Source organism: Propithecus coquereli, unplaced genomic scaffold, assembly GCF_000956105.1.
Source record: "Propithecus coquereli isolate 6110/MARCELLA unplaced genomic scaffold, Pcoq_1.0 Scaffold310, whole genome shotgun sequence".
Lineage (NCBI taxonomy): Eukaryota > Metazoa > Chordata > Mammalia > Primates > Indriidae > Propithecus > Propithecus coquereli.
Window position 1 is genome coordinate 4,158,694 of NW_012148731.1, and position 24,069 is coordinate 4,182,762.

At 45.8% G+C, this 24,069-nt stretch overlaps 1 protein-coding gene across 1 annotated transcript in view; it reads left to right on the plus strand.

Annotated features, from left to right (window-relative positions):
* EML1 (echinoderm microtubule associated protein like 1) overlaps positions 1 to 24,069 on the plus strand; it is a 49,053-nt gene that overhangs the window by 20,777 nt on the left and 4,207 nt on the right. Inside the window, exons 6-16 of the mRNA XM_012650108.1 lie at positions 1,313 to 1,423; positions 2,264 to 2,359; positions 3,768 to 3,902; positions 4,575 to 4,674; positions 5,731 to 5,885; positions 7,612 to 7,737; positions 8,010 to 8,141; positions 10,595 to 10,662; positions 12,952 to 13,040; positions 22,980 to 23,077; positions 23,187 to 23,274. Coding sequence (XP_012505562.1) covers positions 1,313 to 1,423; positions 2,264 to 2,359; positions 3,768 to 3,902; positions 4,575 to 4,674; positions 5,731 to 5,885; positions 7,612 to 7,737; positions 8,010 to 8,141; positions 10,595 to 10,662; positions 12,952 to 13,040; positions 22,980 to 23,077; positions 23,187 to 23,274 — 1,198 coding nt within the window. The remainder of the gene's footprint in view (positions 1 to 1,312; positions 1,424 to 2,263; positions 2,360 to 3,767; positions 3,903 to 4,574; positions 4,675 to 5,730; positions 5,886 to 7,611; positions 7,738 to 8,009; positions 8,142 to 10,594; positions 10,663 to 12,951; positions 13,041 to 22,979; positions 23,078 to 23,186; positions 23,275 to 24,069) is intronic.

A 24,069-nucleotide genomic window follows, 5' to 3' on the forward strand; every position in this document is an offset into this window, starting at 1 on the left:
AGACTCTGTCTCAAAAAAAAAAATGATAATAAATAGTTAAATATGGAGCATCCTGCCTCTTCAATAAATTTCAGACACCCTCTATCACAAATACCCTGTAATCATGACTTTAACTGTCAGAGTTTGTGTCTGTGTGCAAGTCACAAAAACTGCTAGGAGGCTTTTAGCACAAATTTTGTAAGCACTTCAGCAAGACTTTATTGTATTTTAAGGCATGAGAGAGAGCTTGTAGCTTTTTTGATATCTACTTTTATATACCTTATTGCGTAATATATTATCTGGAACTAATTGCATTAAGTACTTACATTTCTATCAAAGTGCTTTTCTTCCAGAAAATGTGAATACTACCCATATTTCAGAAAATATTTTAATAACATCGGATTTTAAACATTAACCTTGTGCTAGTTTCCATTAGAATTCTACAACTGAAAAGAGTTAACAAGAATAATGGAAATTAGACTACTGTTATGTAAATTCACATAAATGGAATGGGTCTTTTTTTAAAAATGTTAAATGGCCTTGAAAAATTCTCTGAAATTAATAGTAAACCTTCTCCCTCCCTCTAGTGGCTTAAAAGAGTATTTCAGTTTCTGACGTTGAAATTGAATCCCAACTTTAGAACCAGAGAAAATGTTATAGCTGTCATCAAGCTTACCTGTGGATAAATCTAGAGGGACCTAGTGACTGCCCGCAGATACCCAGCTACCTAGAGACAAGACTGAGCTGGAAGGAACCCAGCTCACCTACCGCCTGGCCTATCCACTGGGTACCATGCTAGTACCTGTTCTTATTGATAAACCTGCTCATTGCTCCGTGATGCTTTCTTCTATTAAGGAAGAGAAAAATTAGTAAATAACCTAGGCACACAGTTGAGAGAGTTTTGAACTAATCATAACGATTCTAAATTTTATTTGCACATAATTGGTGCCTGTTTTGCCCAAGAATGTCAAGCTCTTAATACCGTTTGATGACGACTGCCTTGGTGAGCGTAGGCATGCTGACACCTTAGCAACAGACTTTAAAAGAACGACCCTTAGATGAGATTCCATTTCACTTGTCATCTTTCATTTCTAAAATTTAGACTCATCTAGTGTCTGAATTCGAGTGTCAAGTCCTGTGGTACAGTTGTCAAGAACTAGTTATTCAAATCGGGAATGTTTTATTTACATTAAAAGGCAGACTCCTCAAATGCAGGAAAAAGCCTTTTGTCTTGACAAAATTGAAGTTACCACCCAAGAAATCTTGTAGCTTCACGGTAAAGATAACTTTGTATAACCGTCACAATCGGTGACCCCGCATTTCTTCAAAACAGCAATTGCCCCCACACGTGCGCATCTGGGATTCTGTGACATTGAATACTCTGCACGTCATTGGAATAGGTTTTTTTGACCGAGCTGTCACCTGCATTGCGTTTTCAAAATCCGTAAGTATGAGCCCCGTGGGCACTGCGGTCTTTTCCGTAGGGAGCAGAGAATCAACTCGATATCGAAAAGGGGCAGACGTAACACACTTATTAACTGCCCAGATGCACGTGCAGATTTGAGCGCTGACGTTCCTGTTTTCCGGGTCCCCTCATTCAGAGGTCGCACACACGTCTCATAGGCACACTTCCAAGCATCTTCAGCCACATGGGCTTGGTGAGCAAAGAGGCCCCTGACGACATTGTTCTCGTGTCCTTAAGGCAGTTTGCCTGCTCCAGCCTTGAACTTGACCTGCTCCCTTCATGGCCCCAGCATGTCTCTGCCATCCCGACGCGGGCTGCCTGTCCGCAAGCAGGAGTCGGATGGGCCTCGTGGTCTTCCAAGCCTCCTCGGGAGTGCTGGTTCAGCAGGTCCCCCCACACTCTTTCACACCACTTCTTCAGCCAATTGAGAAACTGATGTTCCCACGCACATGCACATGTCCACGTCACGGTGGCCCCAGCGCTCAGTCCTTGTGCAGCCCCACAGTAGCTGTGGCCACAGCTGGTAGCAGCCCCTGTGCTGTGCCTGCTGTGGGCACTGCCTGCTCTAGGAGGACGGCTCTGTGTCCAGTGGTGAGGAGCCACCTCCGGACCCCCCTCCCGATCCTGTCCCTTCCTTACCCCCATTCACCTGCTAACAGTGTCTGGCCAAGAAGGCAGGTCTCAAAAGCAATGGGTGAATATTCTTTAGCTACAATGTAGCAGATTCTTTAATAAAGGTAAAATTATGTTCATTTTGATCATGTTCAACCCATTTTATTCTCAAATGTAGTCTTCCTGTGAATAACTTTTTCTTTCCAGAATGGAGGAAGCAATCTCTGTGCTGTGGATGACTCCAACGACCACGTGCTGTCCGTGTGGGACTGGCAGAAAGAAGAAAAGCTGGCCGACGTGAAGGTCTCGCTCCAAGCCTTACAATTTTCCTGTTCGGAGACTCTTGGGCACAGCTGTAGCCTCCTGCCAGCCAGCTCCAGGGCCCAGTGTCCCTGTTTCTTGTTTCGCATAGAGGGCTGCCCATTCCCATCCCCAGCCCTTGGGCACAAGCCCCTCCATCTAGGGGGAGGGCAGGGACAGGGCAGGTGCCGCCAGCACCGGGGCTCATCCAAAGCAGAACAGACTAAGGAAAGACCAGCAAGAGCCTCTGGCTAAATCCCAAATCCCTCCCAGTGGGACCCTCCGGCAGTGGCCCCTCTTGGATTTCTACTGCCTCTAATCCATCTTGCACAGTACATAAAATCAACTTTCCTTGACTTTCTGATGTTTTTCGCCTATTAAAATCACGATTGGATCCCTATTTTTGTAGAGTTGACTTCAGCTTTCTCAATTTGCATCTATTAACCTTAGATAACCTTACTTACCTAATGTTAGCGTTACCGTTAAATAACCTTACTTATGCAGCATTGGAACCACCACGAGATAACCTCACTTACCTAACTTTCTCCCTGGTGTGTCTGGGATGTAGAAGACATTATGTTCTAATCAGACATGTTTCCTAACACCTGTTTTCATGCCATGGCCCTGCCTTCTAATATCCTGGTCAGATATTTAGTTCTTTTTGCTATGTCGTTAGGTTGGAAGTAATCAGAGGCAAGTTGTCCAGGTTCAAGAACCTGAATCATCAGGTAGAAGCAACAATCGGTGCCAGATTTAGCAGACCAGGGTGCAGGTCCTGGAAGTCAGGATATGTGCTGGAGGGTGGCGAAGTGGCGCCCGGAGGGCCAGATCGCCGCATATGTCCCAGGAATTAGACGCGGGAGGGACTCCCTGGGGAAAACAGGGCAGCCAAAGTCAGCATGGACAGTGGAGCTGTGTAAAATCCAGACTCCTGGGCCCTTCTCTGGAGATTTCAACCACTCGATGGGGGACGAGGCCTAGCGATCTGCGTTTTAACACCCAGCGGAGGATTCCGTTGTTCAGCCGGGGCCGGGAGCCCCTGACTGGCGGATGAGAGCGAATGCTTGCCGTTCCTGCATCCCCGCTGCTGCTACCCCCTCCTCAGCAAAGCTTGCTGCGTGCCCACTGCACGCCCGGCCCTGTGACAGGCCCTGGCATGGGATGAGGACTCTGATGCGCCCCCGGTGCTCAGGGGCCCAGCGCCCAGTTCCGGAGACAGGCGAGGAGGGAAGGCACGTGGCCAGCGTGCGCTTAATGTTTACAGCAAGAGGAATTCAATGGGGAGAATCAAGTGGCAGAGGCACAGTGCTGGCTGGAGTTAGTTATTTGTGCTCCAGATTTGTTTATTTTCCTAAGTGTCTCCTAAGTGTCTGAAGAGAGTTGAGGCTTTTGATTCTCCTGTTTTTCTTAGTGCTCTAATGAAGCTGTGTTTGCTGCGGATTTCCACCCCACGGACACCAATATCATAGTTACCTGTGGAAAATCACATCTCTACTTTTGGACACTAGAAGGAAACTCCCTTATTAAGAAGCAAGGGTTATTTGAGGTAGAGTTACATTACATTTTTTGTTTTATTTTTCATGGAGTGGTACATGTGATCAGCTGGACTTACGGGAGCTTTGAGGTATCTCAGCCTTAGAATTCGTTTTAATGGCAAATGTGGGGAAGCGTCTGCCAGGTATAGCGATAAGGACTATCCCTGGGGTCCCTCCCGTGGGGGAAGCCCCTGGTGACTTGTGGATGACACTGATGATGAGGGGAGAAAAAGGATGAGCACCCAGCCCCAGGAGGGAGGGGAGGGAAGGGAGCACCCAGGCCCAGGGCGTGCAGAGCCTGGCCCCAGTGGGCTGGTCCAGGGGACAGCACCACTTCCTCCTGAGGCTAATTTAGAGGACCCCTTTATTCTGGTGCTGGGCTGTGTCCTTTAGGCTGCAGTCATGACAGCACAGCCCACCCTTATCCTCTTCCAATACCCTCCTGTGCTTACTGTCTGCAGCTTTATGATTTCCCAGCCATTTGGAGTTGCCAGAAATTTCTTTATCTTAGAGCAATTAACCTCATGGATTAAGTAACACAATGGTAGATAAGAAGGAAAGGCATACAGGGTGGTTTCAGAAGCTGACACTCTCCACTTTGGGATTACAGTGATTCTAGATATTATTAATACAAATGAAAGGCTGTCTTGAGTCAATATATCTATGTTCACTACGTTCTGCAGAAACAAGAAAAGCCAAAGTTTGTCCTTTGTGTGACTTTTTCTGAAAATGGTGACACCATTACCGGAGACTCGAGCGGCAACATCTTAGTATGGGGAAAAGGTAACAAGTGATTGTTCCCAAAGCCAACAATTTTTGGTAATGTTTTAAGTAAGAGGCCAAATGTGACTTCTGTAAGAATTGTCTATTAATAGAATGTACAGGATTTCCATTAAATTCCACCTTATATAGCTACATAATACGTGTGTGCCTGTGGGACTTGAAACCATAAAACTAGAACAGAGGAAAACGGGAGAATAGTAAGAGTTACTGACCTTATATCATCATAAGAGGCTCTTTAAACCCAGGGTATTATGATGAAATTAATAGCTTTATTAGGAGACATATTAACAGAGTTTAATGATGACGTTATTAGTGACTATTTATATAGCCATAAAATGTTTAAGTAACTTTCTTGATTGATATAACACCGGCAGACACTTACCGAATGCTGATTACGTGCTAGATGCTGTGAGCATACAGATGAGTCAGATCCAAGTCCCTGTCAGGGAGCAAATAGTGTGGTGAGGGAGATTTGTCACTTAGAAAATGTGTATTCAGTTAAGTCCAGCAAGCATTTATGAGTGCTTAGCCAGGCGCCAGGAAAAAAGGGAAAATACGCCATTCCTGTCCTCAAGGGTCTTAGCGTTTGGGTTGGGAGTGAAGGTGGAGACAGACCCACAAATGTAATTTTTAAATAATAGGTGACATTTGCATTATCACTACTGCTCTCAGTGCTTTATCTACTGTTCGTTTAATCCTTAGAACAATCCCATAGGGTAGGCAGTAGCCCCATTCCACAGAGGGGGACCAAGATACAGAGTTATTAGATCACTTGTCCTCACTGTGAGTGGAGCCTGGATGTAAACCCAAAGCCCACGTTCCCGGCCACACTGTGCTCCCACCATAAGATGCTTTGCGTTGGCACATTTTCCTTCATCGTGAAGTAATCCAGTTCTTGCTTGTCTGGCACCCTGTGAACTTTCAGAAATTGGATCCTTCATAGATTTGTGTTACAGTGATGTTCTGACTGACAGTATCACATCTTAAAAATGAAATGGATTTGAAAATGGGCAGAGGTGAACCTTTTGGTAACGATGGTTTTCTTGGTGTGTTTAGGTACGAATCGGATAAGCTATGCAGTTCAAGGGGCCCACGAGGGTGGCATTTTTGCACTTTGTATGTTAAGAGATGGCACGCTGGTGTCGGGAGGTGGCAAAGACCGGAAGCTCATTTCTTGGAGCGGAAACTATCAAAAACTTCACAAAACTGAGGTGGGTCGGCACGATGACTGTTGAAATTCATTTTGAATCTTAAACGGTTATCCTAACCAGTGTCTTTGTTAGTATGAAATCTTTAGCTTACAGTTTTGAAAATTATTTAGACAAAATTATATTATATGGGGTAACATATTAAAATCATGGAGGCAATTTAAGTATAGCTACTAAAATGGAATTAGGTTTATAAAATTTGAGGTTGTAACATGTTTCATATTGAGAATATTTTTATAATACAACCAATCTCAACTTTCCAAGGGACTATTACCCACATACTGATTTATCATTAAAATCTTTCTTCTTTTTTCACTTTTAATTTCCAGCGTGTTATTTTGGAGACATTATCATTTTGATCGAACTGCAGGAGAGTATCTGCTTTGTATGTGACTCTCAGTTGTGCTAACTGCTCTCCAGGGCTCTAACTCATGGTGATAGCCGTGCTTCGCCTCCTCATTACCTAGTTAGCAGCCCTGCATTCCAACAGGAGCCCGGGGCAAGAAATTTGATATTCCTTCTACACGCTCATTGGATTTTCTCCCCCCAGTTCCAGGAGATTGTGAGCAGACAGATCACAAAATTGGCATCATTCTGAAGGGTGATGCTCTCCATCCCTGGCATAGAATGGGCACATTTCTAAGTCGGATACATACAACACGCTTACACGTTACATCAGCGAACAGCACGGCACCATTCTTTGGCAGGACGCAAATTTGGTTCTGTTGATTATTGCTCTTGATAAAGGAAGGCCTTCTTCTGAGCTTTGGAAATCACTTCCTCCTGCAAGGAGATTTTAGTTGCGATAATATTTTTTATAAGATTTGACCAGCCTTTGGTTGAATGTGTTGTGAATTGCTAGAGTCATAGACATACCTATATTAAACTATAACTGCAAAGAAAGCCCCAAAACCTCATCTAATTTCAAAGAAGTTACCATTTGTTAGTATCTGTGATTCCTCTTCATTGCCATGGATCATTGTCATCTTTTCTCGAATCTGCGCTAGCAGACCACACTGGGGATAGAAAGTTTGTATGAGGGCTGGCCACTTCCTGTGCTCCTGGAACTGGAGTGCCTGACGTCACCCTGCCAGGGCCTAGCTGTGCTGTTTGTTCTTTTTACAGTGTAAAAACTTTATTTACTTCATCAGAGCAAATTGCTCTTAGCAGGTGTACTCTGAAATTCTCTTTTTGTTTGTTTTTATTGAAATTCTTTTTCTTAACATTTAAATTATTCTGTATGTTTATCAGCATCGATAATGGATTTTAGAAGCAAACAGAGTGACGTTGCCAAAGAATTTACCATTTTAAGTTACGATAGGTGTTCAGGAGCTCTCACTGTGACAGTGTTATGTTATTGTTTCCTTTACAAACCGTATTTGCTATTGCTATCAAAAGTGATAACAAGTAAAGAGGAAACCAACCAGTAGTATTCCTTATTTTTTAATTTTGTCAAGGAAAGTATTTTTCTTAGCAGCCTCACTCTTGCTGATTCTTCTAAGACATACAAAGATTTATTTAAAAACGCTTGCAGTTCAAAAATGAAGTTTGGAGTTTTGATCGTTCACTCAACAACTGACTGTATCTATCTATCTAAAACCCCCCCTCTTTATATATATCTGTTATAGGAGGTATCATTATGATATATAAATAAGTATTTTGAATGACTGAGCTAATAATTTAATGAAATTGTAAGTATTTACTTTTCGTATGACTCTTTTCAATGCAGATTCCAGAACAGTTCGGCCCAATACGGACAGTGGCCGAAGGGAAAGGTGATGTGATCTTGATTGGCACGACTAGAAACTTCGTCTTACAGGGTACCCTGTCAGGGGACTTCGCACCCATCACTCAGGTATGATCCACTCAGCAGGCCCAGCAAACACTTCCATTTGGCATTACAGCAGACTGTCATCAAGTGTTCCGAAGAGGTGATTATTCTCATGCTTTATACCGAGATGATTTCTTCCACTTGAGAGTTTCAGCTGCTGCCATAGGTTAAGTTGTGAGGAGGGAAACTGACGAGTCCAGTTACGAAGTCGGCATGAAGCCGTGGCTAGTCATCCCTTAAGGCTCCTGAGCGTTGGCTGTAGTATCTCAGAGCGCTTCTGTCTTGGTTCTTTGTAGGGTCACACTGATGAGCTTTGGGGACTGGCCGTCCATGCCTCAAAACCTCAGTTCTTGACCTGCGGCCATGACAAGCATGCCACTCTCTGGGATGCTGTTGGTCACCGGCCCGTCTGGGACAAAATAATCGAGGTAACATGCACGTCACATTTCCGTTTTTCTTATAAAAATTCATTTGGAGCATGTTCATTTATTTTTTGCATGAAACTAATAGTGATATCAAATTATCCCGGAGCCAATGTCATTTAATTTATCTCTTTAGAATTGCATTGCTTTTAAAATTGCCTCGAGTGATCTCATCCATGTAATTCTGGAGTTTCCCGTCGAATTTTTTGAGAGCAAGTTAGCCTTTCCTGGTTGGTTGTCAGATTTCCTGAGTACAGAGTCTCTTAACTGGCTTACTGCTGCGAAATACTTGTTATGAGCCTGCATTCTATTTACAGTGGACCCTTTGCATGGCAGTTTACAAGCTGTACTGAAAACGTACATTTTAATTTATCTCTACGTTTTGAATTTGATGGTAGAGGTAAAGCTTGTGTTTTAAGGTCTTTGTGAACTTTGCAAAAGGAGCTCAGCTTGTGTACCAGAGGGTTGAAATCCCCTTTCCCTACAAGTAGGACAGCCATGCGTTCCTTCACCACTGACACTTGCATGCCAGCCACTGTGCGTGTGTTGTCTTTAATCCTTGCAGCAGCCCCGCAGGTGGAAGTTTTTCTTTTTTACCCTGATGTTACTGATTAGGAAATTGAGGCTTAGAGAAGTTAAATGACTTGCTGAGGTCACTAAGTTAGTAAGGGACAGAGCTCGTGTTTACACCCAGCTCAGTCTGGCTCCCAAACACAGGTTCTTCCCGCTGCATTCTACTTCAGTGAATCAAAAGCACGTTCTCTGCGCCTGTGCCCGTAAAGGCGTGCACAGTCCGTTGAAGGAAATAGCCTCTCTGTAGACCACGGACATCATCCTTTCATCCCCCTAGGGGTGCTGGCGTGTCCCAGTGCTGGGCCCGAGTTTGGGCTCTCCCTGTTTCACTTGCAGAGCAGGTGCACCACGGGGCAGCCCTGCCACTCAGAGAAGAGAGCAGTGTGGCCCGAGATGGCAGGAAAGTGCCACAGGAAATGGTGCTCTGTGTCGTACCCATGTCCTGGTGGTCCAGGAGGGCAGTTTCCAGGCTGCCACCCACCCAGCCTGACACAGGGTAGGAGCTCAAACTGGAAGCCAGTTAAGTTCTGTCTCCACTACCTGCTGGCCAAGTGACTTTGGACAGGAACACTTAACCTCTCTGTGCCGGGGTCTTCATCTCAAAATTGTTCTGAGGCTCAGATGAATTATATATGCAAAACTGCTTTGTAAGTGGCAAAGCTTCAAGTGAACATGATTTCTGTCAGTGGCAGCCCTGATCTTAGTTACAGTTCCCACTTCTGAGACAGCATTAATGTAATGTAGTCACGTATCTAAAGTTTCCTTCTGGTCTCTCGTATTTTTAGTTTATCCAGCAGTATGTTAATGCCTCCTGTTTTCATTCCCATCCCTACTTTTTCCTTGATCTTCCTGTGATTAATCTCTTCTCACTCCAGTCTATCCTAAACACTCCTTCCAAATGACCTTCTGCAAGACAGACTCAGTCATGTCACTCATTTTATTGAAAGAAAAAATCATTCACAGTGTTATTTCCTAGCGATCAAAGTCCTTGACGTGCTGATGCAGCCTACATCACTAGTGTCTCCACGACCGCCCATTCCTCAAGACACATAATCTGTGCCATAAACCGCTGACCACCTGCCATTCCTCAAATGTGCCCAGAACGTGTTGCTTCCACCGCTCCGATCATGCCGTTGCCTTCTTAATGCCTGATCCAAAAAAATATTGGCGTGTCCCCTTCTCACATCCACCAGTGATGATTCTTCCTCCACTGGAAGGCCCAAGCCCAGTGCGCCCTGCACCGTGAAGCCCTGACCCAGCTTCCCAGTGCGAGGTCATCTCTCCCTGCCCCGTGGCTCCCCAGCACCTTGTGTCTTCACCTCTTCCATCTTGTATCAGAGTTAGTAACGAACACGTGTGTGCACGACTAGATCGGAACCTAGGGCGTGCCTCCCTCTTCTCGCGACCCTTCCGGGGCTGCCCCAGTGCCTTGCACCCAGCCGTCACTCACCCAGTATCTGCGTGATGGACTCGGGCGCCACTGTCGCACTCCAGACAGATGGAGCGCGCTGTCCCATGACTTACCCTTCTGCACGGGGGTCAGCCAAAGGGGCCGGGCTTATAAGCTGTACCTTGGAAGAAGAGCATTTACTTGTTTGTCTTTCATCTGATTACTCTAGATAGGAAAGGATATAGGACAAAAAGATAAACATTCTAAAGGGATAAAAATTTAGCATTATTTAAACATGGCATTCAGGTAGGAAAACATTTTTCTCTCTGGAGAAAAAAAGTCTTTTTAAATAGAGCCAGACATCCCTGAGGAGTTGGAGCTGTGTGTGTGTGTGTGTGTGTGTGTGTGTGTGTGTGTGTGTGTGTGTGTGTGTGTGTGTTTTATGCGATGGTGCTGTATCCGTCCATCAATTTACACTTCCTTTAAAATATTTTAGGATCCAGCTCAGTCTTCTGGTTTTCATCCTTCAGGGTCTGTGGTTGCGGTTGGAACACTCACAGGGAGGTAAGTCCACGCCAGCACGGCCTGTGCTGTGAACGCGTGCGGAAAAGAGGCTTGTGGTTTGCGTTTCCCCAGGGACAGGCACAGTTCAGCCCTTGGCTGTGTCTTCTCAGCTTCTAGTGACTTCCCGAGAGTTAAACTCAAGAGCAAAACTGAACAATGGTCCGTTACATTTTGAACCTTGGGAAAATCTGAGGAAAGCTATGGACCTTCTCGCCTAGAAAACTGTCCCAGAACCCCCGCCAGACTCTCCCCCAACCCCCACCCCTACAATCTCAGAGGTTTGTGGAGCTCTCCCCCCCCTTCATCTTGGGGCTGTGGGAGGAGCCATGACTTTGGAATTGGAGGAGAAAGCTTTCCAAAGCGCTGAGCGTTTAAAAAATGGTTTTTCTAACTGCGCTTTGAAGGTTTTAGAAACTGCCCAGATCCCGAGCCTCATATTCCGATTTAGCTGATGTTTACCTGGCATCTCTGATACATAGATCTGCGTTTGAATCTGCTTGGCCACTTAGCAGTGGTGTGTCTTTAGGCCAGCTACATAAACTCTCTGAATTTGTTCCTTTTTCTGTAAATGATGACGCCATTGCCTGCCTGGCTGTGCCGCGCTGATGGCTGAAGGAGGCGATACGTGTAGAGCATCTGCTGGGGTTGCCTGGCAGGTGACAGCAGTGGTTGTTGTTACCATGGTTTTACAAGTTTTGATTGTACTTTAATGTTTGTCATCATATACACATTTACTATGGTTCCATTCAGGTATTTTTCCTCCCATCCTTCCTTTCTAAAAAGTGTACTACTTAGATCGTGTCGTTTTGACGGTCGAGTATGTATGTATGAGGAAAGAGTAACCATTTATAAGTCAAAAGTTGCAGTATCTTAAAAGTTGGGCTCCATATGTCCAACAGAATTCTTCGTGGAGATACTTGCATAGCCCCCCCACCCACACACGCTCACTCCACCTTCTGTTTAATTCTCTTTGAGACAGCTGAAGCTTCTAACTCATCAGGACCCCACCTTCTCACAGCTGTGGCTGTACCTACAGTGCGTGGTAGGATGTGGTGGCAATGCTCAGAATCACACGGTGTGCTGGGATGGAAGCGACAGCTCTTGTAGCCTAATCCCTCCCCCCACCACCCCGGTCTGTGCCTCCCACATCTCAGGTCTAGGGCCGGGCTGAGCGCCTGCTGCTGTCGATTTAACAGGACCATTGGAAGGCTTGTTCTCGTCAGCCCTGGTCTCTCTTTGTTACGTTTCGGCCTCTATTAAGGTTAAATAGCACATTAAAGGTAAATGGTTGTTGAAGATGCGAGAAATCAGTGCTGAGAAGCAAAATCCAAATTTGATTGGGGAGGACTGTCACCAGTGCGTGGTGACAGTTACGGCATGTGTGGGAGGTGAGAAGACAGTAACTGCCCCAGTGGACATGCGACAAGATATGCGTCATCCAGGTTTGAAACTGCAGCAGCAGGGAGCCCGCGTTCCATTTTATCCTTACAAGCACTAGGGGCAACTTACCGCCGCCCCTGAGAACGCAACGGGCAGGAGAGCGCCGTCATTCTGAGAGTGACGACCAGTGGGTGTGCGCTGTGTCCTTATCAGAAGATGCAGGGCCTTCCACGTCCATTATAAATCGACTTCAACATTTAGCGCGCAAAGTTACATGGCTGGACTCGTCCCCATTACGGCTGAGGAAACTGGGCCCAGAGAGGCTAAACTCAAAGACCAGTCCTCCGCTCCCCTTTCTTCCGTTCCCTCTGTGGGGATATCTCAGGAAACTTCCACCCTGTTGGTTGCACACCATCAGTCACATAAGGTCTAGACTCTCGGCCCACCTCTGCTTGTGCCGTGCGATTCAGAGCAGCACCCCCTGCGCTGGCCCAGCCCCGTCCTCCCGGACCAGCCCTGCACTGCCCTGTGTTGGATCTGGGGAGCTTTTGCTCATGGTCCTTAGCTGCTTCCTCTTGCCACAGACTCAGCATGGGGTGTGGCCATCTCTTCTCTGCCCAGGGTTTCTCTCTCCTGCATGTGAACGACCAGACACGAACACGGAGAAACCACGGCACGGTGTTGATAATGGAATCGTTTTGAATGGTAGCCAGTATGCCATTCTTTTCTTTAGGGAACGCTTATATAGAGGAAATTTCCTTTAAATAAAAGCTAGGAATAAGCTTTCTTGTTAAGCAAATGCAGGATATTTATCAAGCCATTATGAGTAATAATTTTAATAGTCCTACTGTTGTAGTAGTCTTTTTTTCTCTAAACAACTTACTGTGCTTTTCCTTGTGTTTACAACAGGTGGTTTGTGTTTGACACGGAAACAAAAGACTTGGTCACCGTTCACACAGATGGAAACGAACAGCTCTCTGTGATGCGTTACTCCCCAGGTCAGAATACAAACCATTCACTACTTTAAAACTCCAACGGAATTATGAAATCCTGGGTAGATGTCTTTAAAGAAAAAATTTCACAGACCTCCTCAGAGTGAAATTTAAATTAGGCACGCAAATAATTGTGGCATTTGGTGGTTCTCTTCTCTGCTTTGGGTCACTGTGCTTGTGTGTTTTCTAACTTTGTGTTATGGGAAATTCCAAGCATAGACAAAATTAGACAGCACAGCACACTGAACCCTCAAATACTCATCAGCCAGCTTCAGCAACGCTCAGGTCTTAGCCAGTCCTGTCCCCCGCAGCCCACCCACTGCCCCTACTCCCATGTTATTTTGAAGCAGTTCCAGACATCTTATCGTCTGTTAATATTTAGATATCTCAAAAGCATGAGGACTCTTTTTTAACAGCTTTATTGAGGTATAGTTTACATACAATAATCAACCATTATAAACGTACAATTGAGTGATTCATAGTAAATTCGTAGAGTTGTATAGCCATCGCCACGGTCCAGTTTTAGAACCTTCCCATCATCCACAAAAGTTCCCTCCGTGCCTGTTAGCAGTTCATCTCCACCCCTAGCCCCCTCCCAGCAACCACTGACCTGCTTCTGGTCTCTATAAATTGCCTTTTCTGGACATATGTAAATGGAATCATTTAATATGTAGTCTGTTGCATCTGTTCTTTCACTTAGAATAATGTTTTTGAGATTAATCTGTGTTACTGTGCATGTAGCAGTAGTTTATTGCTTTTTAAATGCCGGACAGTATTCCACTTTTTGGATAGACACCACGTTTTGCTTATCCGTTCATCAGTTAATGCTGGATTTGGGTTGTTTCTGGTTTTTGACTCTTATGAATAATGCTGTGAACATTCATACATATGTCTTTTTGTCCCCCTAGACATGTTTCCATTTCTCTTGGGTAAATTCTTAGGAGTGGAATTGGTGGATTGTATGGTAAACGTATGTTTTAACATTTTATAAAACTGCCAAACTGTTTTTCAAAGTTGCTGTACTGTTGTATATTACCACCAGCTGTGGGTAAGGGTTCTAGAATCTCCACATCCTCACCAACACTTGTCATTGTCTGTCTTTATTGTAGCCATTCTAATAGGGGTCTATCAGATGGTGATGGTGTCTCACTGTGGTTGTAATTGGCGTTTCCCTAACAGCTATTGACGCTGAGCATTTTTTTGTGTGCCTGTTAGTCATTCCTGTATCTTTTTTTTTTTTTTTTGAGACAGAGTCTCACTCTTTTGCCCAGGCTAGAGTGAGTGCCGTGGCGTTAGCCTAGCTCACAGCAACCTCAAACTCCTGGGCTCAAGCAATCCTTCTGCCTCAGCCTCCCGAGTAGCTGGGACTACAGGCATGCGTCACCAAGCCCGGCTAATTTTTTCTATATATTTTTAGTTGTCCGATAAATTTCTTTCTATTTTTAGTAGAGACGGGGTCTCGCTCTTGCTCAGGCTGGTTTCGAACTCCTGAGCTCAAACAATCCGCCCGCCTCGGCCTCCCATAGTGCTAGGATTACAGGCGTGAGCCACCGCGCCCAGCCTCCTGTATCTTCTTGATGAAAAATCTATTCACATGTTTTGCCCATTTTTTAATTGGGTTGCTTGTCTTACTATTGAGTTGGGAGAGCTTTTTATGTATTCTCTATTTAAGTTCTTAATCAGATATATGATTTGCAAACATTTTTTACCATTATGGCTTCTCTTTTCATTTCTTAATGGGGTCTTTTCAAGTACAAACATTTTAATTTTGATGAAGTCCAGTTTATCAATTTTTTCTTTTGTGGATCATGTTTTTGATGTCATATCCAAGATCATAAAGATTTTCTCTTATGCTTTCTTTTAGAAGGGTTGTTGTTTTAGCCCTTACATTTAGGTCTGTGATCCACTTTGACTCAATTATAGAAGAGTTACGAGAGTACAGAGTTAGTTCTTTTGCATGGTGTGAGGTAAGAGTCTGAGTTTATTTGTTCTGCATATAGGTATCCAACTGTCCCAGCACCTTCTGTGGAAAAGGTAATCATTTCCCTGTTGAATTACTTTGACCTTTTTATCAAAAATCAATTGATTATAAATGTAAAGGCTTATTTCCAAATGCTCCAAAATAAAGTCCTGTCCCCTTCACCTGTGTTTATCTTTGTGCCAATACCATGCGGTCTTGATTACTATGACTTTAGAGTAAGTTTTCAAATTCAGTAGTGTAACCCCTCCAACTTTATTTTTTTCAAAATTGTTTTGGCTATTTTAAGTCCTCACTATATATAAATTTTAGTATCAGCTTGTCAATTTCTAATTGTAAAAAGCCTACCAGCATTATGGGATTATGTTGAATTTATCGATCCATTTGGGGAAAATTGCCACCTTGACAATATTGAGTTTTCTAAGCCATGAACAAGGAATGTCTATTTATTTAGATCTTCTTTAATTTTTCTTATAGTTTTTGATATACACATCTTACACTTCCTTTGTTAAATTCATTTCTAATTAAATTATTATGCCCTTGTGTATGGAATTGTTTTCTGAATTTTATTTTCCAATTGTTAGTTGCTAGTATATAGAGATAGAATTGAATTTTGTACATGGGTCTTATACCCTATGACCTTTATAAATTCCTTTATTAGTTTTAATACAGCAGTCCTCCCTTATGCATAGGGGACATGTTCCAAGACCCCCAGTGGATGCCTCAACCGTGGATAATACCAAACCCTATATATACTATGTTTTTTCCTATATATACGTGCCTGTGATAAAGTTTCATTATAAAGTAGGCACAATAATAGATTAATAACAATAACTAATAATAAAAGAGAACAATTATAATAATATATCATAATAAAAGTTATGTGAATGTGGTCTCTCTCTTTTTCTCAAAATATTGTATGTAGTATTTTCAGATTGTGGTTGATCACAGGGAACTGAAACCACAGAAAGTGGAACCTCAGATAAAGGAGCACTGCTGTAGATTGTGTGTGTGTGTAGAATCCTTGGGATTTTCTTCACACAGGATTACGTCATCTGTGCATAAGGACAGTTTCGCTTCTTACTTTCTAATCTGGGAGCCTTTAGTTGTATTTTTTCCTTACTGCATTAGGTAGTGCCTCTAGTACAGTGTTAAACAGAAGCGGCAAGAGTGAGTCCCTTGCCTTGCTCCCAGGACAAAAAGCATTCTGTCTTTCCTCGTTAGGGATAAAGGTGCCCTTTATCATGATGACAGTGTCTCCTTCTGTTCCTGATTCATTTAGAGGTTTTACCGTGAACAGGTGTTAGAGTTCATCAGGTGCTTTTTCTGTATCTGTTGAGATAATTATGTGGTTTTTTTTCCTTTATTTTATTACATCACATGAATTTTCATTACATTATATTAATTTCAGATGTTAAACCAACTTTGCATTCCTGTGATAAATCCCATTTGATCGTGGTATATAATCCCTTTTATATATTGCTGGATTCTGTGTGTTAATACTCCGGTAAGGACTGCTGCATCCATGTATATGAGGGGTCCTGGTCTGCAGTTTTCTTGTGATGTCTTTGTCTTAGTTAGGAGAGTGCTGCTTACCTTATAGAGCCAGTTGAGAAGTGTGCTTCCGTCTTCTACTTTCTGAAAAAGTTTGTGAGGATTACTATGTTTTTATTAGATATTTGATAGAATGCATCTGAATTCAGTGAAGCCATCTGGGCTTTCCTTTGTGGGGAAGTTTTAAATTTTTACTAATTCATTTCTTTACTTGTTGAGTCAGTTTGGTAACACGGGCCTATTTTTCTGTTTCATCTAAGTTGTCTAATTTGTTGGCATAAAGTTCATAATATTTGCTTACAGCAAATATTAATCTTCTGAGGCAGATAGCAAATAACCCTTCTTTCATTCTTGGTTCTGGTGACTTGCGTCTTCCCTCTTTTTTTCCTGGTCAGTCTAGCTAAAGATTTGTCAATTTTGTTGATCTTTTCAAAGAACCAACTTGGGTTTCATTGATTTTTCTCTACTTTTCTGTTTTCTATTTTTTTCTGTTCTGATCTTTATTATTTTCTTTCTTCTCCATGATTTATGTTTAATTTCTTCTTTTTTAGTTTCTTAAGGTGGAAGCTTGGGTTATTTATTGGAGACCTTTCTTTTCCGGTATAGATGTTTAAAGCTATGAATTTCTTATTAAGCACTGCGTTGGCCGCATCCCATAAATTTTGATGTGTTATGTTTTCATTTTCATTCAGTTCAGAATATTTTCTCATTTCCTTGATGATTTCTTCTTTGGCCTGTGGGCTATTTAGAAATGTATGGTTTAATTTCCAAATATTTAGGAATTTCCCCTATTTCTTCCCATTGTTAATTTCTAATTTAACTGCATTGTGGTCATAGAATGTATTTTGTATGACTAATCATTTTAAATTTATTGAGCCACGTCTACGGCCTAGCAGGTGATCTGTCCTGGAGGATGTTCCGTGTGCACTAGAGAAGAATGTATTCTGTAGCCTTGGGGTGGAGTGTTCCATACAAGTCGGTTAGGACAAGTTGGTCGATAATGTTCAGAGCTGATAGTGTTGTTCAAGCCATCTATATCCTTGATGATTTTCTGCATAATTGTTCTATCAGTTGCTGAGAGTGAAGTATTGAAATCTCCAACTAAGACTGAATTGTTCATTTCTCTTTTCAACTCTTTTCGTTTTTGCTTCATGTATTTTGCATGAATGATCCGACAGAGGTTTTACGCAGACACCTCAATCCCGTAAGGCTTCTGTCCTCGGCCAGTGGATCTGTGTGCAGGTCGAAGAGCATGTTCGAAGTCCAGGCCATTTCCAAGTCTGCCTGGCTTTTACTTTCCACTGGCCCTTTTGCGTGTCCTCCGTGCATACGTGCAACCTCAGTTTGGCCAGGAGGGTATGGATAGGTAGGGCCCTCTCCTGCCTCCTCTGTGCACTCACCAGCCTCCCATTAGCCAGGAATACGCTGGCCCCAGCCACCACCGTAACCTCAGGCTGCTAGAGCCATTGGCCCTCCCCTCCCAACCACCCTAGAGGTTGTCACTTTCATCGCCAGTGCCGCTGGACCTGGGTGTCACCAGGAGAGAGCCCTTTGACCACAGCCATGCAGCTGCTCTTCCTCAGAGCTGCTCTTCCCTAGCCCAGCTGCTGGGCGGGGCCCGGGGAAGCTCAGGGAAGACCACCACAGATTCACCAGTTTTCACCTGAAATTCCACAGATTTTCAAACATAAACGTGTCTCAGATTATTCTATGTCTTTGGTCAATTTCCAGAGTGCTGAAATGGTGGTTTTCATCAGTTTTATACAGTTTCATAGTTGCCTCATGGGGAGAGGATTTGCCAACCTTCTCATTTGGCCATAGCTGGAAGTCCTGCCCTCTTATTCTTTTTAATTTTCTTTTCTTAATATACAGGATGTCACTGTGTTGCCTGACTAGAGTGAGTGGGCATTCACAGGTGCAATCATAGCACACTATAGCTTTCAACTCCCAGGCTGGATGGACTCAAGCGATCCTCCTGCCTCAGCCTCCCAAGTAGCTGGGACTGCAGGCATGTGCCACCACGCCTGATTTTCAGTCATGTTTTAACAACTATTTTTCATTTATGAAATATTTTACATAAGATGGTCTTATGCTAATAAGCTAATGTTATGTGGAAGTTTATTAAAACCATAAGCAACTATAATTGTTGGCAAAGTGCCAGCCCTCTTAAGTTTATTAAATGTAGAAATTTAGTAGTGACAGTTCTCACATTCAACATGTGTATCAGGAGTCTTATGGAGCACTTTATGATTGGACAAAAATGGAACTTTGATTGAATTAACATTGTATATTTTTAAAAGAAATACAGAATTAGGAAGAAAATAATTTTATGTTCAGTAAGCCCACCTGCAAATACTTAGCCTGCCTGTTCCAGTTTCAAAAATGAGGATAAATATCTAAAAGTAAAGATAAGCCCAGATGTGGTGGCTCACAGCTGTAATCCCAGCACTTTGGGAGGCTGAGGCAGGAGGATCACTTGATGCCAGGAGTTCAGACCAGCCTGGACAACACAGCGAGGCCCCATCTGTACAAAAATAAAATAAAAAAATTAGTCGGGCATTGTGGTACACACCTGTAGTGTGGTACACACCTGTAGTGTGTGCTTCTCAGGCATCTGAGGCAGGAGGATCACTTAATCCCAGGAGTTTGAGGCTGCAGTGAGCTATGGTCCCACCACTGTACCCCAGCCTGAGCAATGAGTGAGACCCTGTCTCTGAAAAATAAAAAAAAAAAATAAAGATGAAAGAGAGAGACTCAAAATGGACCAGGTACAGTTGGTCATGCAGTTATATTTCTGCTGTGTAATCTTACCATGTCATTGAGATGTGGAACCTGGTATTGTTCACTGTGTCACCTGCAGCATCAAATCCCACCTCTGCTGCCTGGGTCTGAGACCTGCCCTGATGCAGCCCCTGCCACCAGCCAGCTTTCTTTCCCCTGCCACGTAGTGTCCCCCACCCTGGCCTAGACCCTGTGCAGAGGCAGCACCTTCGTCCTCACTTTGGATGACTCCGACCACCCCCAACCCCACCAACGTCTCAAGAGCCTGAACACATGCACCCCTGGCGCTGCCTGACTGTGCAAATGCCGGCAGCAGCGCCTAGAAAGACAAAGGCAGAACCAAGAGGAATGTTCCCTTTGTTGGGGTCAGGTCGGGGGGTGGCGGCCTCCCAGACCCCAGCCCTGACAGCCCCAGCACAAAAGCCGTCCAGCCACTCAGATGACTCCCCATCCACCACGACCGCCCAGGAAGACAGCAGAGCACATGGATGAGAATGTGGGCTTTGGGGTCAGGAAAACTGGTGCTCAAATCCCAGCTCTTTTACCTATATTCATTCAGAAATGTATAAAACCAGTTGTCTGCCTGCTGAACAAAACCGACCGGTGCTGGTCTCTGAGCCCCAGATCACAAGGCCTAGTGTGACAGTAGGGAGGCCACGCAGCGGCTGTACAGCTGTTCTTCCACCTGCGGACCGTGTCCCACCCGCCATCTCACTCATCATTCCGAGCCCTGGCGAGCCAAGCACGCAGCTTCCTGCCGGCGCCACTTGCCCTGCGTGTCCTGCAGTTAACAGCCCCAGCTTCCTCATCTGCACAGTGACACTAACTGTGCCCCCTACTGCGGCCTGTTGGGTTTGACTAAGATCTGTGTGAAAGTCCCCGGCCCCCAGCTGGTCAAGAGCAGACAGTCATCGAAAATGGCTGTGAGGTTTCCTCCTCCTCTGAGTGGCGGGACTTGGCACTCTCGTCTCTGTTGTTCTCTGGCTAATTCTCACTTTGGGCCGAATGCCAGCTTGTCACAGTGGAGAAGTGTAGGAATTTCAGTGTCTCTGAGAAAGCTGGGAATGACGCTTGGAGGGTCTCAGGAGAGGAAGACAGGTCGCGGGAAGACAAAGGGCTCCGCAGGACCCGAGAGATGGGCTGTGCCGGGTTTCGTCCGGCCTCTGGCTAGTGGTTGACCAGCACCGGTCGGTTTTGTTCAGCAGGCAGACAACTGGTTTTATACATTTATGAATGAATACAGGTAAAAGAGCTGGGATTTGAGCACCAGTTTTCCTGACCCCAAAGCCCACATTCTCATCCATGTGCTCTGCTGTCTTCCTGGGCGGTCGTGGTGGATGGGGAGTCATCTGAGTGGCTGGACGGCTTTTGTGCTGGGGCTGTCAGGGCTGGGGTCTGGGAGGCCGCCACCCCCCGACCTCACCCCAACAAAGGGAACATTCCTCTTGGTTCTGCCTTTGTCTTTCTAGGCGCTGCTGCCGGCATTTGCACAGTCAGGCAGCGCCAGGGGTGCATGTGTTCAGGCTCTTGAGACGTTGGTGGGGTTGGGGGTGGTCGGAGTCATCCAAAGTGAGGACGAAGGTGTCCCTGGACTCTGAGTCTCTCCGTGCCTGCGCAGAGGCTGGGACCGCGGATGGTATGATCGGCCAGCTGCTCTCTGCTTTGAGGATTTCGAGGATTTCTCCTGTCAGCAGCGAGCTTAAACTGAGCTTAAACTGCTACATGAAGACTGATGAGTAGAGTTTAAAGAGGCATTGCCATCTGATTAAGGCTGTCGGAGACAGAAACGGATTGCCGAGGGAGAGCGTGAAGCCTACTTTCCATTCGTCTTTATAAACAGACGCAGGGATGCTCCTTACGCAGGCTCGGTTGCCGAAACTCTTTGCACGGGGGGCCCTTCGTTACGTGTAAATTGTACCTCCAAATTGATGTTTAAAAGGCAGGGGGTGAAGCTCTGACTTGATTGTTTTCCTTAAATAACTAGCCCATTGCCCTAAACTTGTTTGTCAAATCACAAACGGTTCCGCTATGACAGAGGCCTCGTTATTTTAGAGTTCACAGATGACCAGATAGTTCTTTGAGACCGTTTTGCTCAGGAGTGCACAACCCACCCCCGACACTGCACGTGTCAGACTTTCCACTGCCCTTTGCCCTTACGCTGTGTCACAGGGGCAGTGAAATTTAGCAACCAAGTGCCCAGACCTTGGAGTCAGACCGCCTGGGCTCGAGCGCCCGAGCGCCCGCTTCAGGAAGCCTGCGTGACCGTGGGCAAGTTGCTTTACCATCTGTGCCTCAGTTTCCTCTCCTGAAAAACGGGGATAATGATATCTACCTCGTAAGGTTGTGACGAGGATTGAATAAGTTAATACAGAAGAGTTTAGCATCTCATACGTAGTAGGCACTCAATGCATGTTGCCTATTATAATTACTATCGTTAAGTAGTGATTATTAGTAGCGTTTGGTATGGCAGGGCGTGGTCACTTGGAGGAATAGCAGGCTCGGCTGGTTTCCCGCCACCCCAGGCCTCTCAGGACCCGCAGCAGCCGCGGCAGCCTGGCTCCGGCTTCGGCAAGAACACCCGCTTGCCCCGTTCCTTCAGAGCTTCTGATTTGGACGGGCTGCCTCAGTCCGCTGACACCCCTATTTGACCGGCCTAGGCCAAGACTTCCTAAAATACCATTTCCTGCTGGCACCAGCCACGCTGTGTCCCGTAGGATTCCTGCCATGGGAGGGCGCGATCCGAGGGGAGAGTTGGGGTGAGAAACAGCCCGAACTGAAGCCTTGTGTGCTGCCAGCGACCCCTGGGTACTTTGCAGACATTGTCTGAGGGGACCCTCTTGACTGCTGGGAAAGGCTCTGTTTGCGGGTGGGGGTCTCACTCAGAGCGGGGACAGGCTGCAGCCCACGGTAGTGTGGACCCTGCACTCTGCCCTGGGCCTGGGTGGGTTTCTGGTCCTTCCTTTTGCTTCCCGGCTCAGGGGAGTCTGACCTCTTCCCGGACTGGCCTCCCAGGCCCTGTCTCCTTTCCGTGTGTCCTGGGTCTTCCTCCCGTCAGCAGCAGGCCTGGCACGTCCGCTTGTCAGCCACAGGGCTGGTCCTGCTTCTCGTTAGGGTGAGCAGCCGCCCTTGTGTTTCAACACGTGCGTCGGGGCTGATTCCTTGGGCTTTGCTGGACCAGAGACCCAGGGCAAGGAGACACTGCGTTGTGGCCCACTTGGAGAGAGGCGGGGAGGGCCTCCCAGGCAGGGCCCGCAGGCTGAGTGCAGAGGCGCGAGAGAGCCTGCGTGTCCCGGAGCCTGTGGGCCCCTCGGAGGGACCGAGTCTCCACCTTCAGTGATGGGGACCAGGCGGCCAGGAAGGGGTTTTATAAGAGTTTGTAGACAGAGTATAGAAAGCGTTTATGAACAGTTTATACATCTTTACCAGATTTTATAACCTGATCAGATGTGTATTTTTCAAAAGACAGCTTTGGAAGTGATACAGGATTCATTCAAAAGCAAATTTTTCTCTTTGCAATACTTCATTAAACTGGCTGTTATGTCTAAATCTGTGGTGGCCACTACCGTTATCCTTCGCAGTGAGTAAAATGTTTATTTTTAACATTTGAAATGTAATGTGTCATATTTTTGTAGATGGGAATTTCTTAGCAATAGGCTCTCATGACAACTGCATCTACATATACGGAGTTAGCGACAACGGGAGGAAATACGCTCGCGTTGGCAAGTGCTCGGTGAGTGAACGTACTGTTCCTCGCGGACACGTGTGTGGTCGTTTAACATCAGCGTGGCGTCCAGAATCCGTAAGGCGAGAGGGACTCACGCGGCGATTCTCTCTCCCAGGGTCACTCCAGCTTCATTACTCACCTGGACTGGTCTGTAAACTCGCAATTCCTTGTGTCGAATTCTGGAGACTACGAAATCCTTTACTGTGAGTAACACCAGGAGTTGTCTGGGGTTCGATCACATAAAGCATAAATCATTCACTCCCAGGCCCAAACGGGGCCTCCGTTAAGACCCACTTCTGTGTGACCTGGGCGCGTGATGTCATCTCCGGCCTGGGTCTCCTCCTCTGTGACGCGGACGAGGTGCCTTGCACAGCCTCCTAGGTCCCTCCCGGCGCTGAGACAGCTGGCGTTTGTGCTGACCGTGGGCCCTCATGGAGGGGAAGATGCAGGGCCCACCCGAGGAGAAGGCCATGTGTGCACGGAAGGGCCCCGTGAAGGTGCCATCCCAAGCAGGCAGAGACCACGAAGTCCCTCCCACCTGGGTGGACAGCAGCCCCTGTGGCCCCTCCTCCTCCTCTCCCAACCCCTCCCTGGCCAGTGTCTGTGCCCGGGCAGGGCGTGGGAACGTGTGGGTGATAATGGCAGGCGCTTACTGAGCACAGGCTGCCTGCATGCACGGATTCCTCAAACATTCAGCTGCCACCAACCTTGTGCCCGGGTCGGGGCTAAGCAAGGGGGGGATCACGGGGCACCAGAAAGGGTTGGCCTCTGCCCCACTGGAAGTGACTAGAAAGTGCCCTTCACCTGCATTTTCCCATATGGTCCGCAGCACTTTCTGGCTTAGTCCCATTTGACACGTGAGGAAATCAGGGCTCAGACACCAGGCCACGGGCACCAAGAGCCAGTGGATGGGGAAGGAGTCACACCTCTTGAGCATGTCACCCACTTGTGGAGTCAGGACAGGCAGGACTGCTGGTGGTAGGGGCAGGGTGACAGTG